The sequence below is a fragment of the Rissa tridactyla genome, chromosome 9, assembly GCF_028500815.1.
Source record: "Rissa tridactyla isolate bRisTri1 chromosome 9, bRisTri1.patW.cur.20221130, whole genome shotgun sequence".
Lineage (NCBI taxonomy): Eukaryota > Metazoa > Chordata > Aves > Charadriiformes > Laridae > Rissa > Rissa tridactyla.
The window spans coordinates 4,492,027-4,512,552 of NC_071474.1; the positions used below are offsets into that span (position 1 = coordinate 4,492,027).

At 40.9% G+C, this 20,526-nt stretch overlaps 1 protein-coding gene across 2 annotated transcripts in view; it reads left to right on the plus strand.

Moving 5' to 3' along the window:
• Positions 1-20,526, plus strand: part of ADAMTS17 (ADAM metallopeptidase with thrombospondin type 1 motif 17) — a 191,499-nt gene that overhangs the window by 35,269 nt on the left and 135,704 nt on the right. For both annotated transcript variants that reach the window (XM_054215400.1, XM_054215401.1), the window contains exons 5-7: positions 3,584-3,667; positions 4,255-4,412; positions 10,135-10,178. In XM_054215400.1, the coding sequence (XP_054071375.1) occupies positions 3,584-3,667; positions 4,255-4,412; positions 10,135-10,178 (286 nt within the window). The remainder of the gene's footprint in view (positions 1-3,583; positions 3,668-4,254; positions 4,413-10,134; positions 10,179-20,526) is intronic.

Consider the following 20,526-nt stretch of genomic DNA (forward strand, 5'->3'; position numbering starts at 1 on the left):
AAAGTGTGAGAAAGAAGGAGCAGCAGATAGGAGCTGTTATGGGCTGACCACAACCCCCATTCCCCATCCCCCTGCACGGCTTGGAGGTAGAGGAGTCTGGAATGGAGGAGTGAAGTTGAGCCTAAAAAAAAGTGATGGGATGAGGTGAGGGCAAGGAGTTGTTTTAATTTATCTTTGTTTCTCTCAATGCAAATTATTTTAATTGGCAATAAATTAAATTTTCCCAGGGTCAAGTGTGTTTTGCCTATGATGGTAATTGATAGGCGATCTCCCTCTCTTTACCTCAACCCACCAGCTTTTTCATCTTATTTTGTCCCCCTGTCCTGTTGAGGAGGGGTTGTGAGAGAGCGGCGAGGTGGGGTCTGGCAGGCGTCTAATCAGAGAAGCTCAAGTGCCGCATGGCTCGTTGCCTCTCAGCCTCTGTGTCTCCATTTCGCAGTCCTATGTCTGGGCTAAATGCAAGGTCAAATCACTTGTGCAGAACTCTCTTGCACTCTGTTTTAACTGAGAAGGCCTCTCAGTATAGTGATGAGAGTATACATATTCCGTATTCAGTTGATGAATAAGAGCTGTGTTTGCTTGCGCAGACCAATTTGCGGGCACGCTTTTAGTCTGTTTTCTTGCTAATTTGCCTGCAGATCTCAGCTCATTTTGAAAGACAAGTTTATTTGTGGGTGGAGTGTGAACAGTTCCCAGCTAAATCTATGTAGACCTTTCTGTATAAAACTTTACAGGGGGCTTTTTACTAACAGGAAAAGAAATAGAAGAATCAGTGAAGACAGATGAAACTGGAGATGTTTCTCTACTCTTCAACTTGGTTCATGAAAGAAGATTGGAAATTATAAATGTGATATTTTGACTGTGTCCTGCAGTTCTGGTGCTGGACCCTCTTAAATCACAGTGCTAATGTCTTCTTCAGCTGAGCTTATGATCACACTTAAAATCCTGAGAAACAGTGAGTGCAGAGTTGCATGAAACAAAACAAAGTACTGTTCCTCTGGCAACTGTCTATCCATCTCTCAGAAAAATTTTTGAACCTTCATTAAGAAATTATTTACCCCAACATGTTGGCATTTTTAGCTATTGTACTTTCTTGCCTTTTGCCAGTAATAAACGATCTACTTGGAGATTGATCCTTGTAGTTAAACAACTTGCTATTACACCTGGGTTTGCGCTGCAGCGTAATCAGCATCCTGTCGTTATCAGAGTCTCATAGGCCAGCGCTGTGGTGTTAGGCACGTTACAGTATGTTTACCTGTACACACATTAAAGTACCGATTGCAGTGCAAAGGAACCAGTCTGACTGCATTGAAGCAAGCGTCTCCCTTCTAATCCAGTCAGATCTCATGGACTCAAAAGTCTGGTTCAGCCTCTGAGGTATTCAGAGTGGGGGATGGAAGCAGAGCTAGCTGGAGCAGATCTCTGATGAGAAAGGGTCTGTCTCTTCTCTAGGTGAATTGTGTCTGAAGGCTTTAGTTGTGCTGAAGTAGAACAGCAACTTGTACCAGTCAGGCTTATTTAGCAGAGGGAAAGGTTATTCTTCCTACTAGGCAACACAAACTACCATCAACCTGGGGCTTCTTTGGGCTCCATTTAAGAGAATAAGCAAACAAAGCTTGAATAAACAAGCAAAGTAAAGCCTCTTTTGCATGCCTAGTGTATTTTGGTTTAGAATCCAATTGTTGCTGCTGCTAGCTAGGTTGGGCTCTTCTGAGATCAGTGATGGATGCAAATACAAATGCAGTCAAAGTTATCCTAAGGATGGAGAGCACTAGAGAAAAGGAAGAGGGGCTGACAGCTAAACTCACCAGCAGCTGGTTCTTGCTATGCATGTTTTACCAGTGAAAACTACCTTTTGAAGTCAGTGGTGTTTGGATCTCTCTGTGCTGCGTCTGGAGGCAGGCAGCTTGTCTCCTCTGGGGGAAAGGCAAGCACCATTATCCATTAGGCTTAATGATAAGAACCAGTTTGCTGTATTCTCATTTTATGAGTAAAATCTTTATGGGATGGTCAGAGCTAGCAGTGATCTAGGCAAATCAAAGGCATCCATCACAGGCAAATGTTTGTTAACCTCTGTAGAGGCTGACATGAGAGACTGACTTGATGAGCATGATGCCCCATTGACCCTCTCAGCTGAATGTCCAGGTCTCCATTTACACATAAGTCCACCATCAGAGCCCTTCTCTGCAAGTGTCAAGTTTATCCCCCCAGGTCTGTAGTGAGAGGCCTTAGCTACTCTACCAACATACCCCCGAGCTAAGCAAATAGTACCAGCACTTGTATGCATTTGTATACCAGCCACAGGGAAGATAAATGGCTTATTGTGCTCATGCTAAAGGTCAGTGGGTCAAATACTGAGTAGCGTCTGTCTTGCAGTCTGTGCCTAAATTATAGGAAACATTTATGTGTGTGCTTAAATCAAACTCCAAACACTAAAGAGCTTAAGAACACTCTTACACTGAGCACATTCCTGAGTATTTGCACAAATAGGAAAAATACCAAGCGTTGAAAACATAATATCCAAAATGTGTTCAGGTCTTGGGTTTGTTGTAGGAAGTTAGCTGAGCCTGTGTGATATTTCTAGCCAAAAGAGATGTGAGTAAGGAGTATAGCTTACCTGAGGCCAAATCCTGCCTCACGGTAGTCAAGAGTCTTTCTTCACTGATGTTGATTTTATTTTTTTTGACTGAGTAGGGAATACAATATTCATCCAAAGGTTATTATGATGTATGTTAAACCTTTTTAAAAATAAACCCCGCCCTCACCTTTTTTGATATAGTCTAGATAAAGCATTTGTACATGGAAAAATTGGTGGAATAAAATTCTGGCATCAATTAAGATCTTATGTTCTAACCTATAAAAATGAGGTGAAGCATCTGAACTGGAATGCAAAATCTGGAGAAAGTAGTAAGGTAGTTTCCGGTGCTATTTTTGTATTTCCTGAGGCTTGTGTCATTATGTGCTGCCTTATTACTATTCTCTTATATAAGATATGAAAATAACAGAGGGAAATTGCTTTTCCATTCTATTTCCTGAAGTCTAAAACACACCATTATTTCCTCTTGCATTCAGATATCTCTGATATTTAAATGCTGAAGATCCATATTAGTTGGATGCTTCATAACGTATGTCCGTGTTCCTGAGACTTTGGTTTATGTTTACGGATCCTTTGGAATATTTCTCTCCTTTGCTGCTGAGGAACCCTTTTCCTCTTGTTTATTCCATTTAAAAGCATTTCTTTGTTTTAATGTTTTTTGCCTTGAATGCTGAATCTTGCTCAGATTAGTCTGTGACAAATTTTTCAGGTGGTGAAGCCAAAAGCAGTACGATAGGAGCAAACCTACTGTGGTTTTGCAAGTGTTTTAGCTACACTGTAGTATGTGGAACTGTTAGAGTGGTGACACAGTAGCTCTTAAAAATTCTTTGTTTTGTTGAGTGTAGTAGCACAACCCATTTGGGTTTGTTTTGGGTCAGTTTTTGGAAGGATAAATGTCTAACTTTAGTCACAATTAGTCCCTTCAACTATTACTAGGTTTTGGTATTGTACTGATATACTGTGGATGTTTTATTTGCATTTTAACAGGTGTACAACATGTTTCAACATCAAAGTCTTGGAATTAAAGTCAGCATTCGAGTGACCAAACTAGTCCTGCTCCGCAACCGTCCTGTGAGTTCTAACTCGTTTTTACCTTGCTGCTGTAATTGTACTGTGATAGTCTCACAGGCAGAGCAGGATCCTTGTGCTGGGGTGGGGGGGAAAGTGGGGCAGGTCTGGCCACATGATCATAAATTGTAAGCAATGGGAGCCACGCTACACCAGGCAGTATTAAAGGTGGGAAGTACTCCACACTATGGGAGTGAAAAGAGCTCTAATTCTTTTATTTATCCTTCCTGGTAAATCTTTGTCCACCTAATAGTTGAGAACCAGTCTCAGGAGTTAACTGTTACAAAGATTAAAAATTATATGGCTCTGGTATCGAATATATAACTTCCAGACTTACGAGACTTGTGAATGTAGTTCTGTATTAGAATCTTATGAGTGCGGCCAGCTGATGGAGTTTGTTCTGTAGATCAAATGATGGAAGTTGGTGTGGAATCCAAAGTCCCTAGTTCACCTGCTCAGATGAAGCTGGTTTCACACTTTTCTTTGTATCACACTATGTCTTTGAGCCTCTGGTATTTCATCAGAAGTTTAACGCTTTATGTAAAGACTGTGACTGATATTTCTTTTGTATCCCTTTTTTTTTCCGAAAGGCGAAATTGTCTATTGGGCATCATGGAGAGAGATCTCTGGAGAGCTTTTGTCAATGGCAAAATGAAGAATACGGTGGGGCAAAATACCTTGGTAACAACCAGGTTCCTGGTGCGAGGGATGACACCCCTCCAGTGGATGCTGCTGTTTTTGTAACCAGGTATAGTAAGGTCTGGTTTATCAGTTTACTTCAACCAATAATGGCCCACAGTCAACGATGGGGTTATCTGGTCTAGCAGTAATCCAAGAAAAATATCTGTTGATGATGATACATTTGCTACCTACACACTGTTTGGATGGCTCAAATGACTCCGATGAAAGTGATTTGTCTTGCGTCTGTGTATACTTAGCAAGGTATGCAAAAGCATGTCTCCTCCTGAAACCGAGCGTTGTCGTGCTCAGGATACAGGCAAGACATGGCTGCAGCACAGGTGATGATATTTTTTTAACACCAGCTGGTACAAGTAGAAAAAATAGGTGAGGTTTTGGAGGAGCAAATCCATGGTCTTTTAAGTTGATTGCATACTTTAAGATGTAAATATAGAATGCATGGCTATAGAAATGATCTCTGAATAATTAAAGTGAGCACAAAAATATAGTGTAAGATGGATGTTTTATGTGCTAGGAAAACACTACTTGCTGCCCCCTTCTTACCCAAATTTGAGACAGGAAATGTCTGTACGGCAGTTCAATATTACTCACCTCTTTCACCTTTTTTTCTCTGCCAACAATGTAAGTAGAAATGCATGGTTTTGCATAAACTGCCATTCTGATTGTAATAATCTATTGTGTAAATAGTCACATTGCAAACTATCCATGGGATTTTGGTGAGTGTTTAATAAAATAGCTGGTGAGCAGGGCACGGGGCCAGAAAAGTTCCTAAGAATGCACCTTCACAGACATGTGTGCAGTTCCCCCAAATCCTTCTCTCTCCTCTGTATTCAATGTAGTCCAGCCAAGCACTTAAGCAGATATTTAACATTTTAGACAGGGTGAATAGTTCCTTTGAAGTCAATGGGCTGCACATCCTGGTTATAGTTAAGCATGTGCTTCGTTGGATCAGAGCCTAAATAAATAACTAACATTTTTGTTAAACTCATCTGCGCATCCAGTTGTCCTGCATGACAAGTGAGGCATACAGAATCTCTTCTGATGTGCTCTAAGCATGGGGTGGAGGGAATGAGCAGAACATTTCATCTGTGCAGTCTCTCTGCAGCTTATAAAATTGAATGCATAATGTCAGGCTAAATGAGTTGGACTCAGGCATCTGAGGAAGAATGGTAGAAAGAATGTGTAGGAAGAATTGTTCAATAGATTTGCAGGGGTCTGCAGCCAGAATAGCTGGTTTGATACAGGTTTGGTTGGTCTAGAAATTAGATTCTGATTTTATCAGAAAGTTCAGGCCAGGGAGCACATTGCTGTGCATAAGAGCAGCATTTTTCCTGTTTGATACGCCAGCAGTGGTTGACCCCAAAGTACATGTAGTCTTTTTCCTTCCTTCTTGCTGTGTCTTGTCATCCTTAACCCATCCTGCTTCTGCTGCATAGAGGATGCAGCATTGTTTAGAAGACTGCTGGCCCAGCAGCCTGATTCCTGCATCAGGAAAATGAGGTTTTCTACTCTTGGCTTTGGATGTGTGTGTGTGTGTGTCCCTGGACCCTCCCCAGACTGTACAGATGGACCAGTGGTAGAGGATATGGGAGCAACAGCATGTCCAGCACAAGTAATTGTGCCAGAAAAAGCAGAAGCTGAATTTTCAGCAGCTGCAGCAGCTTTAGGACTAGAAACAGATTCTTTGGGGTCAACCTCTGAAGAAATCCCTCTGGTTCCAATCTGGCTGTGTTCATTTGAAACACCAAGGCACACTTGCCTTTTGAAACTTCACCTCTAACTGATGTTCCCCATGTACTCATTTGTATGCAAAAGTAGGTTACCTAGGTGGCAAGTATCCCTTCTGTGGGATTTTAATAGTATCCACCTGATTGAATTCCAAACAAGAGGCATACTATGTCTGTGAAATATGATGATCCAGTTCAGTAAATAAATGAGACAGTGAGAATAATCTGTTATAGCTCTGAAGGTCTGAGTATAGTGTTGTGGTCTCTATAATCATCAGACTTTTCTTGTTCAAATTCTGGTTTTGAACTTGCAGAAATTCAGATCTCTGGCATCTATGGATAATGTCCTTCATATTTCAATGGGCAGCTGAACAGAATAACTTCTGTCTGCAGAATCTGTGTCTCAGTGATTTTAGAAGCATGTCTCATTTGAAACACATTCCCCCTGTTGATCTTCTGTCTTTTGCATTCCGTAGGAAATCTTCAGACATTCTCACGTCTCCTGGCTGTAGGTGTTTGGGTCACTGACAAGGCTATAGGTGATGTGATAGCAGAGCAAAGAATGACACAACACTGATAGGAACAAAATTCAGAGCTGTCATTAAGGAAAGACTTGGTTTTTTCCCTGATATGCTGGTGTAGTTATTCTATTTGCAGCCTTCTCCTCCCTTCCACATTTCTCCACCTCTTTGCCTTTACATTAAATGTGCAAATGAAGCAATTCAATGTGCATTGAGGAAACTGGGCGCATAGTGCTATTAAACGTATATATGGATGGGGAAGGCGTTTTTTGGGCAGATGTTTGACTGTACCAATTTCCTCTGTCCTTTAGCTTTATGACCCTGCAGGGTTAAACTGGTCAAAAGATGTCATTTGAAGGATGCTGGGAAGTGGCCATTAAACAGAATACTTCTTATTCATGTTGCACAGTTCAACTACTGTCCTTCTTTCTTACAGGAAGGACTTGAATTGCAGAATTTAGCTTAGCTCAGTTAGGTATTTTTTTCCAGTTTGTGTAAGCCAGATGGAAGAGTGACTGTAGGAGGAGTTCTGAGCTCTTTTCTGGCTATTTTCATTGAACAAAACAACTGACTTCTCATTTATTTTAGAATTGTTTAAGTCTCCTAATGGGAACACTCTGCACAGTACCACAAGTGATAATGACCAAGAATTTCACAGGTCCCTAGAAGATGAGAACACATGTCCCGCTTGATTCAGTCAGTGGCTAAAAGTGAAGAGTAAATTTGCTTCACAGCTACAGCGTGTGATTTCAGTATATTATCCAAGACTTAGGGTGATAAGGTCAGATCTCGGATTTGAACTGCAGTCAGAGTTTTATTCCAACATAGCTCTATAAAAGATTCTGCTAACAAAACTATGTCTCTGTGATAAGAGACCTCTGCACATGCAATGAATATTAAGATATCTTTTTTTTATATCCTTGAAGTATCATTATAATATCATTCATGACAAGCTCTCACTTCAGAAATATAGAGGCAGTCAAGCTCAAAAATGCTCCAGAGAGAGACCTGTGATTGAAATCTTTGTAAAAGCAGATCAATTTCAGTGCCATGATGGGGCTATCTTACCTCGCTGGTGTGACTGATCCACAAATGAGACAGATCTTTCTAAATGGCTTTTCAGGCCTTGGCTCCCCTCTGATTGCCAGGACAGGACTGTAGGAGTTTTCAGTATATAGGTTTTGTGGTGGGGTGGCTGCTTGCCTTTGGAAGAAGACTGAGACCCACCAAACTCATTTGTGACTAAAGGTTTTGGATGTGCTTTTCTGTTTGGCTGCAGAATTTGGGGGTAAAATGTTTACAATAGGACTGGATGATTAAAGCCTAGCATTTTGATACAAGATCTTTGAATAGAAGGATGGTTTCTCTTGGACTTGTGTTTATGACAGTTTAAAGGATGTGCTGAAGAGGTTTCATACTTGCAGGCCCACATGCAGTGAATTGGGCAGCTATGTTCAGTTCTTCCTGCTGACCTGTTTCAAGTCCTTCCCTGACCGGACAGCATCCCAGCACTCCCTTTACAGAGAGGGATTGTTCGACCTCTGTAGGAGAGTCTGCAAGTTGTGCTGGATTGTTTGCAGGACCCTTTATTTTATAACATGGTGGTAATTTCTCCAGGGTGCTGCCTGAAAGTGCCAGACACCTTTCAGTGTAGAACACAAAGTGCAAGGAGCAAAATTGCTGTACTTTATTTGCAGAGCTGGCCAGCCCCTGAAGAAAGATGCTTTTCTAGCAATGGCCTCCTGCCATCTACTAATAGTTCAGCTATCTGTTGTCACAAGAAAAGCATCTGTTTGATTTACCAGTTTATATAACATAATAAGTCCTTAAATAAACCTCCGTCAAGCTAGCTCTGGGAACTCAAGCAGGCGTGCTTGTGCCAGCTCTGTCAGGAGACTGTCATTAGTCTTCTTTGGAAAGGCTGGAATGCCAAGGTGTCGAGACACAGTAAGGCTGCAGTGAAAAATGAAAGCTGGGGCTGATGTGTGGTTGTAGCTTCCGATTTTCTTTTGTTCCTATCTGATTTTTTAACACTTTGATGGTTGTTATGGTTTTTCTGCATTAAAGCATGGTTAGTTTTCAATGTCTGCTTAACAAGAGCTGGTAATAGCTGTTGTTTCTCTCCTTCCAAGCCCTTGGCAACTTGATTTGTGACTTTCAAAGGAGTTTGGTGTGAAGGCCTTAGGTTCATCAGCCACAGTCCTGGGCATTAAATTCCTTTTCCTATAAATCCTACTTTCATATTTTGCTTCAAGAAAAAAGCTTTTTTAATCTTTCTCTAAGTATTTTCTTTTGCTAAGTATTATCTCTCTCGAAGTATTTTTAATCTTCCCCCTGCCAAACTCTTAAACTCAAAATCCCACTGGGGACTCAGGCATTTCAAATGACACACTTCAAATGCACTAATACGATTCTCTCACTAGCCTCCCCACAGGGTGAGGAAAGCCATAATGATAGACATTATGGTTCCTTGTCTTCCCTTGGGTTAAGGAACTTCTGAAATGTTTTAGCACATGTGATGTTTTTCTCCAGCTCCTCTTCATAATGGATAGCACTGCAAAGCAGGTCTGGTCAAGATAGCTCCTAAAGTTTAGGTCTAAGTGCTTATTGAAATGTATTCAAACCATTAATTTAGTTATAAACTACTTTTCCTCCCACACTTGTTTTTCTGTCGTGAGGAATCTCGGTTACAAAATCTCACATGAAGTGTCAGCACTTAGATGGTGGCTTTTTATTGTATTTAATACAGCTCCATGGGTCCCTGGTTGATTTGTGGGTGCCAGTGGCATATGTAGTATCTCTTCCTGCCTTGATGAGATCTGGGGAGAGTGGTTGAGATGTGGGGAGTAACGGAGACCAAATGAAGTCTCTTGAACCTCTGTGTTGGATTCAAAACATAAAATAGCAAATCTGACTGTAATAAGTTTAGCTGAAGCCAGTTCACCTAGCTGTTACCTGGCAAATCCTGAAATTCTCTTTCTTCTTCCTTGTCAATGTCTGTCTTTCTCCATTTAGTCCTGCTTCTTTCTTGTCTTTTTCTATTCCAGTGGAAGAAAAAAAAGTGAAGAACTGAGAATTTCTGGGTATATACGATTAGTGCTGTGTCTCCAGGAAGTGACCCCAGTATCTCTTTCTCCCACTTTTAATGGTGCTGTTGCATCACAGGGTGTCTGCTCCTTTTTGTTACGGTTCTCTTGTGAAAAGAAGAGATTCTGTTTTAATCCAGTTGCTGAAGAAGTCTGACATCGTAGAGTGAGGCAGGACTCTTTTACATGCTGAATCATAAGTCTGTTAAATTGGACTGTTAAATATGGAGCTGATTCACATAATTGCTTGTAATCTTGTGGTAGCAATCAATGTTGCTATCTCTGTTGTCATCATGTAGACTGCACAGCAGTTTTTTAAAAAAACAACATTCAAACCTCAACACCCATGATATGTGAGTCATGCATCACTGCTTTTTCCTTGCCTGAAGTCTGGAGGCACAGGATACATTTCAATTCTGTTCTGTTTTTCTTTCTAGGACAGATTTCTGCGTACACAAAGACGAGCCTTGTGACACTGTGGGTAAGTCAAAGAAGTAGCGAGAGTGTTTTGATAGCCAAGTCTGCTAAGAGGAGCTTTCTGGGCAATCTTTCATTCTTTGGTTTGCCTTAATGTTGCTTTTGCTATTCTGTATACCTCTGTGATGCAAATATGGATTAGTTGAGCAGGATATGAACTATAAATAAGCCATTAAATATTAACTCCTTCAAGCACTGGAGGTCTCTGAGGTCAGGAAGTAATCTTAAGTATTTCTACTTCTGTAGAGCGGATGTAGAATTAGATGTTTGGAGATTATGTCTTTTGGTGTGTCTGTATAATGCTCCTTTCAGTGCTATCTCACCTAAACCAAGAATTTGCTCACTAATGAATGTATTTCCAATTGCAAGAACCTGTGTAATACTCCCAGATCAAACTGGCACTCAGACACCAGAGAAGAATACCTCATTGTAGGAAAGCCAAGTTAAATCTTCTCTTCTGCCTCCTACTCCTCCTACTTCCTAACTGCCTTTAATCGTAACCAAACCCTGGGTACACAGGGTCCTTACATCCTACACATTAAATACTTTGTTTATTTATTTATTTATTTAACATAGGTAGCAGTAACCTTCACTGTACCTGTTCTTTTGGTATTTTTTTTTTTAATCACCACAGTAGCAGCAGTGTTTGCAGGCATAGCTCAACATCCTCTCTATGATGCTTGCGTGACTTTTTTTAAGACTTGCCTCAAAGTCAAGTGGCCCCTTATCCTACATTCTGTGTAAACTTGGAATGGATCCTGATTTTCAGCTGATCTTATGCTCCAGTGCTCAGAGAGATGCTCGCAGACTAGGGTTCGCTATGTGATGACAGTGGGTGATGAAGAGCATGGGGGAAAGTGCCCTGCGGGAGCTCCGAGACTACCTACAGAAGTCTCATCTCAGAATGCAGGCCTTTCCCTCTCTGTGTTGTGGACTGATCAAGTGAAAGGAGGGGAAAAAAAAGAGCTGAAAAATACATACATTTTCTTTTTCAAACACGAGCAAGGACTGGCCTCTACGTCCAAGTTTTCTTTCCAGTGGGAATCCCTCACAATGTGTTTATTCTGTGTCCAATGGAAAACACGCTTCCACTGAGGGAGGTTTTTATACTGTGTACCTGCATCTGGAGATGGCTGTGGTAAGATACAATAAAGAAGTGGGGGGAAAAAAAAAGCAAAGCTGATGGAAGACACATGCTGTCTAAGGTCAGAGCTCTTTCCATTTTTAAAGACAGTATTTTGAAGATTTCTATTCAGGGAATGATATTACCATAGACAGCATGACTAAGGAAATATTTTTATGACTTCTTTTCTGTTCCTACAATACCCAAGTAATTTCTTGTGCTGTGACTTGCTGCAGGCTGTGGCTCCAGTGGAGAAAGTGGAAGATCAGAACAATACAGCTTAAAATCATTTGTTTCTCTTTCTAGCGTAGTTTTTTCCAAGATATTTAGAAGGTGAATGTTTCTGGGACAAAACCAGTCTGGCCTCTTTGCTCTTTTCAATCCTACTCTTCTTTCCTTCTCCCCTGATGGTTTCATTATGTGGCAGCAAAGCACTGTCTTCACTTACACGTTTTCTGTGCCCCAGTGTTTCTGTTGTCTGAACCCAGAGGCAGTATGCGTTATCTCTGAGTACAGATGAAATCCTCCATCATATGATACCATCTTTTCTTAAATACTGTTGAAATAAGTAAATATTTTGATAACATAAATTTTCAAGCACTACTGCCTGTACCCACATTGGTGAGTTACTGCAGTTTTCTCAGATCATCTACAAATTTAGACCCTTATTTCTGTGTTGTATACATTGGGACCTTATTTTTAAAGTTTTCTTCAAAACCATAAAATTAGGAACTATTCCAGTAGGGCTGCAATCTGAATGAAGTCTGACCAAGTTACACCACACACTGGTATCTCATCTGTCCCTGCCTTGAGAAATACTTCTTGTGCTTAGTGACTGGAGGTAGAGCCTTAAGAAGGCAACCAGTTCCTCTGGTCATTGGCCTGCTAAGGACATGGTGCAATATCAAATTGGAGAATGCTGGATTTTGATGTATTCCTATCCGTAAAACAGATATTTCATGTTTCTGAGTCCTTACGTGTGTCCTGAACCCATAGGACAGTATCTGATAATTATGGACAATGTGTCTGAATATATCAAATATTTGTGATTTACATAGAGATCGTTGTCTCTGCCTTCTATGCATGGGTATAGCACTGTATTAGCTTCATTCCCGTTTCTCTGCCAAAGGTATTGTATTAGTGATATAACTATGTGATTTTCCTTTACTGATGAAAGTTAGCCCATATGTAATCCATTCATATTACAGATGTTAGACCAGAAGGGAATTTGACCTTGTTGTGTCGTTTGCATATGTGTCACAGCAGAGGAAGAATTATTTAAGGAATATAATTCTGTGGCATGGTTTGATAAAGTGGTTAGCGTTAGAATACTAAATTCAAATTGTGTGAAAGATTCTCCAGTTTTCCTCCTTAGAACAGGGAAAAATAGGTGTCAGTCACAGAGAAACAGGTTTTCATAGCCACCATTCCGTGCCCCCTGTGTGTGTGTGTGTGTATGTATGTATATATTGGTTATAAAAATAGCAACGTAGCATAACACTTACTTGGGCTTAATATGAGTGCAACAATCGAAGTAGGCTGATGCCTATTGGTAGACCATACTGGCTTATGAAGAATTATGTTGATATTTCAGCAGTCTCTATTGTTGCCAGATTCCTATTCCTCACTCCAGCTCCCACAGGTAGTCCCCTCCAAATCATCAAGACTGCCTGTGAAAGCAAGAAGCTAGCCCAAGGAGTGACATCGCATTTGGTCTTGATGGTGATGCTGAGGTTATAGCACTCTCTAAAATTCTCTCTAACAGCAACTTGCTCTCATTTTTTGCCTTATACTTTGCTTTTATATATGAAGAACGTGGCCTCAGCAGATGCATATGTGTTTTTATACCTGCTTATGGATGGAGTTGGCCATTGCAATGTGGTACACTGCCATCCTGTAAAGGAAGAAATGGCTTTCTGGTGAGCAGGCACGCTCCTAAACTAGGAGACTAAGGCTACTGCTCTATATAAGGCAGAGAATCTGGACTCTAGACTCCTGATTTCTATTCCCAGCTCTGGCACTGACTCATTGTGTGACATTTGGCAAGTCACTTACATTCTGAATGCTTCTGTCTACCTCTGTGAAATGAGGATTTTGAGTGCAAAGCTAAAGGAGATTGCATAGCCTAAGAAGTTCTCATATAAAGCAGTGTGATGTCCTTGAGTATATGATGCAATACAAGTCCGGAATCTGATGTTGCTTAGTCATGTTTAAGAGGCTATAAAGAATCTATTAGATTAAGTGTATTGAAATAAGAGGACTCAGAGCGCTGTAGGTAACGGAGTTTTTAGTGACAGTGCCTTGATTTTCTTTACCTTGTGAGAAATATGGAAGCAAAACTTTCCCTGATGGAAGTATTGAGGCTCAGCAGTTGTTCGGAAGTGGGATTATGAAGTTTAAATGGCTTATAAGAGGTGTTCATTTGTGCTCAAAAAGATCCATATTGAAAAACCTGTCTGGAATCTTTGCCTGCCATGCAGACACAGAGAGAAAACAGCAGCAGGAGGTTTGTATTTGTGTTCTGGCAGGGGCCCCTCACTGAAACCAGTTGCTCTGGGGACTTCGTTCAAATTTTCTTGGCCCAGCTGCCAAGGTAGTGTGGAAGGTTACATAATGGCTGAAACAAGCTCAAAAATGGTGAAAATATGTAGGTATGTCTTTGTGGGGTGATACCCCACTGGCTGTGTCAAGAAACAGAACCACATTTGTTTAAAAAATAGTTTATAAATGCTCATTGCCCTACTTGATTGTGTAAGTTAGCCCTAAGAACGAATGAATTCAAAAGGAGGTGGACGGAAGGAAAACAAGATGTCTGCACGCAATACATTTGCAGCAACTGTGTTTCAACAGCCTGAGTTGCGGCACCTCCGGTGTGCTCTGCGGTTTGAGCAGGGCAGGTTCACTTTGTGCGACACCAGCTCGTCACACACCAGTCACAAAGTTTGCAGTCTGCTGCTGCTTCAGACTCATCTCTCGTGATGTGACTCTAACCAGATCGGCCGTTTCCTGCAGAAAAATCTTTGTTCCAATTGAGCTGCCTCTAAGCCAGCCAAATTGAGAGTTTAATGTCTAGCTATTAATATCAGGCTGCAGCTTGGAGCCTTGCACGTTGTCAGAATCCAACCTTTCTGTGACATAAGCAGATTGAGAATGCCCCTTTCGTTCAATGTTTCCACTGCTAGTGCCAAATAAGCAGCTTTACGGTTAGTTAGGAATGATCCTGCATATTTCAAGGCAGAGCTTGGCCTTGATTCCTCAGTGTACATGTTACCCCAGATCCAAGCTGAAGCTTCCCTTTATTCAGCTAATAATAAAAGTGGGGGCACTGTGGAATTGGGAAATGGAAAATGAGAATGTGTGTTAAATATCCTTAAATTGCCCTGGTTAAAAATGTCTTTACCTCTGCTGCAGTCACATGTGCTTTTCTGTGGCTTGATGTCGGGGAAAAGAAAGCAGAGTATAGTGCATATACTGCAGATGGGCAGGTTTAGTTAAAGGAATAGCTGCCTGGAGAAAACCGAGCATCAGAGCGGAGGTGATTGAGAAACATAGTTTTCCAGACTGTTTCCACAAGCGAATGTTTTGTGAAAAACATTCCCATCTCCTGTCTGGCTTTAATTAAAGGGCTCAAAGATAATTTGTTGAGAGTCCTGAAGATTATAAACCCTTGCATAGTTTGTGTCCTTTTTCTTGAGTCTTCCAATCACTGATATGTGAATGGGGAAATCGGGTTTTGGTTTTGCCACTGCACTGCTGGGTGACTGCACAGATGACATCCTCCTGCTGTACCTGTGTCTTCATATCTTAGTCCTTTCCTTCTTTCAAAGTGAAAAGTACTATCAAAGAGAGCTGCATATTATGGTGCTATTAGCCAATGTCCCTCCCTTTGTAGCTACACTCTGCTTTCTTCTTATGAGTTTATGATAGCAAAGTGTTTCAAAATATGCCCAAGTATTGCAAATCTACTTGGTCTGTGTCTCCAAGTAGATTTGATCCCTTTTTATTCCATGTAAAACACCTGAATAAACGGCAGCATATTTTTCCCTTTTCCTTCGGTGTTTGCTTGTGCAGTCGGGTGGCCTCCTGTCCACAGCAAGTGACAGTTCCTGTTGGTCCTGCCTGTAGTGTGTACTGTTCATTTAAATCTTCCTCCCTGTGTAATACTGATTCCAATCCCCTAACAGTGTCACAACAGAGAATTAATCCCCAAGGAAAGGGAAAAGACTAACTGGTTTGCTGTGAGTGGAAAAGAAAAGGAATTCTCACATTAAAAACATTTTCCATAGTGGTTCGTGTTGAATGTTTCTGTATATTCCAGGGCGGGTTTTTATTTGATGCCAGAATAAATAGAAATACCTGCTGCTTAAAACAATTCATTAGAGAAGCAGTGCCTGGCTTTAGCAAAAGCCTTGCTGGGACTGTCCTTCAGATCAAAATCAAACTCACTTTAATGCATTAAAATTAACATACTGTAGGTTAAAATGCCCCTTAAAGAAACACTGCCAAGTTGATTTGGTGTTTGTGGAAGAAAGGGACCTCGCAGCATTGCAAATTTTTATGTCACTTGTGGCTATGTAGGGCAACAGAGAGCCAGGCTGCTGGCTTTATGAAACCAAGGGGAGCCATGGTACAGTGCAGTGGAAGACTTTTTCCCTTGCCTTTTGGTTGCTAGGGAATAAATGCTCAGCTGCACAACCCAGACAGTGCAGAACTGTGCTATTGGGCATATTCATCACTACCATCTCTCAGGCCCCACCCTACCCACAACGGCCTTCCAATTTCTTTTCACCAGCTAGCAATCTCTCCTCTTCCAAATTCCCGCTAAAAATTTGTGTGCCAAGTGACTGTAATATAAGATTGCATAAATTTTAATAGAAGCACTGGGATGAGCGCAGCCACTCAAGTAATCAGGAATTCCTGCTGCCGTAACCCTTGCTCTTCCTCACTTCAGTGTCCCATGTGCGCTTTTCCTTCTTTCATGTTTCAGGGGCATGGCTTCAGCCAGGCTGTTTCACATGTACACAGCTGTTCACAGGCTCACAGCTAAAGACCAGAGGAAAATCCTGCTTACACTGGACTCAGAGTTTTGTTAGTGATTTCAGTGGGGTCAGGATCCTCGTCCTGTTCTTACATGTTGCCTGAGACAAGCAAACACTCCTTTGGGCCTCTGTCAAAAAACTGGCTGAGGTTTTTTCTAGAGAGACTAGCTGGTTTGGGCTACCTGGGACATCTTTGGAAAGCCTGATATCCTAAAGAGGGTGCTTTGTACTTTCTGAAAATCAGTTGACATGTCTATTAAGCTATTTGAGCTTTCAAAATCTCTGAAATATTTAAAAATCTTGCAAAAAAACCAATAGGCTATGAAAGCCAGAAAATGAAACCCCACTGAAGCTGACCACTCTGCTTTTGGTAAGACAAGTACAATCGAAAATACAAACAAAGGCCATATATACACAATCTGCTCCCCTCCATCCAGTTTGCAAAAAATAAAAAAGGTGGGCTTCCCAGTTTTAACAGACTACATGTTTATTGTTAAATACATCAACTTTCTGATTGATTTATATGAAAACTTACAATGTGTGTAATGTAGTTGGTTGGGTGGAGTGCTGATATTATTTTATAGAGACTAATTTTCTCTTTTTATTGTTACAGAAAGCAGAACATTTGAATTTCATTTGCCTTTGGGTTTGTTTTGCAGCTCAGTAGTCTTGTTTAGGTTTGTCTTCATTCATTCCATATTCTAAGGGCAGTGGTGGATTCTTGGTCTCCCTAGATGAAAAATGACTGTCTTTTTGGAAGAGACGCAGTAGCCAAACACAAGGTACTGTCCTTAGTTTGGAGCTTGTATGGTCCTGTTGCAAGGTCTTTTTGTAGAAAAGAGGTCATTGATCAGTCTGTTCTATTCTTAAAATGTATTGATTTGCGAGTGCTATCAACTGAATTTCTAGTTATGTCAACTTTTTTCTTCCATCTTCTCTCTGTTGTTTCATGTCTTGGGGGCAAGAATTAACTTGTGTAATTAAAGTAGACAAAAACGTTTAGTGGAGGAGGGGTTAGTGACAGATTTTCTGTACGTTTGTCATTGTTCCGTCTTCCGTGTGTCTCCAATCCCTAGTTCTGCAGTGTCACAGACCCTCAGTTGCTCTCATGATTAACCCCCTTCCCTTGCCTTTTTGCCAGGAGTCTATTTCTCTTTGGTGGTAGCTCAGAGCTCTTCGAAGCTCTTGCTCAATTTTGTTCCTTCTTCTTCTCTTTGTTCAGCTGGGCCTGGACACCAAGAGCCTCCTCTCCCCGGAGAGGCCTGGATGGTCTGTCTTCCATCACTCTAACCGCATGGCTTACCCACTGAGGTCATGGAATTTCCCTACGTTTACTACACTTTGTTCTTCGTAAACCTCCAGCAGTTCCTTATTAGTTCCTCTCCATACATCATTCTCCTTTTGTAGCCCCAAAATGTGTTTCAAGCACTTTTATTTTCCAATTATTTATCTGTCTGTCTGTCGTCTTAGTAAGCACCCATCCCACAAGATAAAACAATAGGCCTCGCAGTGGTGTTGTATGTTTGAAGCTAGCTTGTTCTCAGCAATTTGGAACTAAACACTGTCAGCAGGGAAGAATAACACACTTCCTGCTCTGTACCTGGCCTTTCATTTCCTCCACCATTAAACTGCTATTGGTAATTAATGATCATAGATATTTAAGCTGGCTTGCTGAAATACATACATAGTCTTTGTCATCTCTAAGGCAGCATGTTCAAAATCTTCTCATCAGCTTACCACCCTGCTTTTGTTTGTTAGTGTATCTTTGCTGGTCTTAAATCTTGCTTTTCTTGTTGCTCCCTCAGACCTTCCGGCCAGGCTTTATGCCAGAGCTTTTGTCTTCCTTACTGTGACTTGCCCCAGAGGTGCTGCAGGATGTTTAAGCTTATCTTAAGTCAAAAACTTTACCTTCTCCCATGGTTTTATTGATGGCGCGTGGTAACGTGTTTTGATAAATACAAGAGAACAACTGTCTAAAATGCAACCTATTTCTGAGTAAATATCCTTCAGGCCATCACATCTCATTGTTGTACGAGGCGGGTGCTGATTACTATTTGAGTGAAAGATATCTTCGGAAAACTCACTGGCCACAAGAATTGTGTTATGGTACTTCCCCATCAGGCATCTAGGACTTCAAATCAAATCCTAGCCTAATGTCAAACCGCTGTGTAACTAAGCTCCTTTCTGTTGCCTTTATTAAAAGGAGCATGTCATGAGGGAAGATATTTGCCGTGACTTTGTTGATATTTGTTCTGATACTCTGACTTTATTCTTTCATTTCAGCTCCATGTCATAACTCACTTTATGCACTAAATCATTGTGCAGTTTGACTGGTACGGGTGCAAACATGTGCTGCATTCCACTCCAGGGCCATTTATGTCTGTGTGAAATTATATAGACATGTACACAAAGCACCTGGGAATTTCAGTCTCCTAGCTCAAAGGGCAGATACCTGCATAAGATGTTCCCTTCCCCATCTTTTTACCCCTCACCCCCTTCCTAGGTCTTTGACATGCAATCATTGTGGGGAAAAGCACTTGTTATTACACTTTAACTAAGAGTTACCAATGAATTTATGTGATAGTGTCCCTCAGAAGAAATAGAGTAGATTTTCCTGCTAGCTTGGAATAAAAAATAATCAGAAACATAAATTTATAATGTTTCTTTTCTTTTGTGTGACAGGCAATTCTTACGTTTTTGGTTCACCTGAATATATTACGCTAGAACTTCTGAATTATAATCCCCTAGGCAGTTTTCTGTCTTGATTATTTTCTAAATTAGAGATGACTTGTGGGACACTGCCGAAAAGCGAAGGCTTTGCTTATGGCTAAATACTATTTAATCACGATTTAAAGAAATCTCTGCTGTTTATCTCTGAAAGTGGTCATTGTGTTTGCAAACAGACAAGCTGGAGGCAGAAGCCTAATTGATGTCCAGCAAAGCACACACGGCCGAACAACTGTCAAGAAAAGCTCTGGAACTGCTCCTTGCTACTGTGTGCGTGAAGCTGAGAAGCCTTTGAGGGAGACATGAGCAGAACAATCTCATTACATTAGGTCCGTGGACAGACCGTTTCTGTCTTTTGGGGTTTATAGTATTTTTGCTGTTGTCTCTCACCTCGTCCGTATAAGTAGAGACTTGCAGATTGCAGATTTTACATGCTTTCTGCACTGCTTCACCAGCTTTACACCCAAACTCCATCCACTTCCTTTTGCTGAAGACTTGTTTCTCTAGGGGATTCTCAAAAGAATGAACATTAAAAAGTAAAATCACCTCTTGTGCTTTCATAGCTCATCCTGCTTACTCTTCTTTTATATAATATAAGGCTGTGGAAAGAGAAATAATGTTTGTTTTCTACAGTGTCAAACCTGCTGTCAGTAAAATAATGATTCAGCCCTTCAACAGGTCAGAGGTTTGTGTTTCTTCTTTCCACTCCCTGGGTCTTTATTTTTACCTCTGTTTACGCGTTCCAGCCAGGTCAATTTGCTGCAGACTGCAGCCACATATTGTTTAAGAAGCTGACGCATTTATAATTGAGAAACCTCCGAGGTTTTTCTTCTCCTCCTGTCAGACATAGATGGCTTTTATCCAGTTGACTGCTTTACAGTGCCTTTATCCTTTACTGGCTTGAAAACATTTCAGATAGTTTCTATTGTTTTATAGACCCTGTAGCTAAAAAACCAAGCTGTGTAAAAACATCTGTACATAGCTGTGCAATAGGCTACAGACACGTAGGGTAATAAGGCATGATTGCATTCATTGTAGCATTTGCTCCACTGGATAATCACATAGAAGCATTCCAGTTGCACACGGGATATGTAAGACCAAAGGAAGGAAATGAAGGATAGTTGCCTACTGTACTTTTACATTTCTTTTGTCTTGCAGCTGCCAAGACTAAATGCAATTTTGAGAGCAAGTTTTAAATAATGCAGAGATGAGATTTTACTAGTGATAACCAAGAAAACAGCACTGGGAAGTGTGCATAAAACTTCACCCCCCATCCCCAAGAAGCACGCTTGACTGCACTGATTTTCATTTGTTTTTTTTTTTTTTTTTTCAACTTTGGTTAACCGTCTGGTAACATGACTTAGTATAATACTTAGCCTGTTTTGTGGGGTGTCTAGTCCTGGAAGGATTTTGCTACACCAAGTGCACTCAGTAGATTGAAAGTTAGTTTAAGTCCTTGGAAT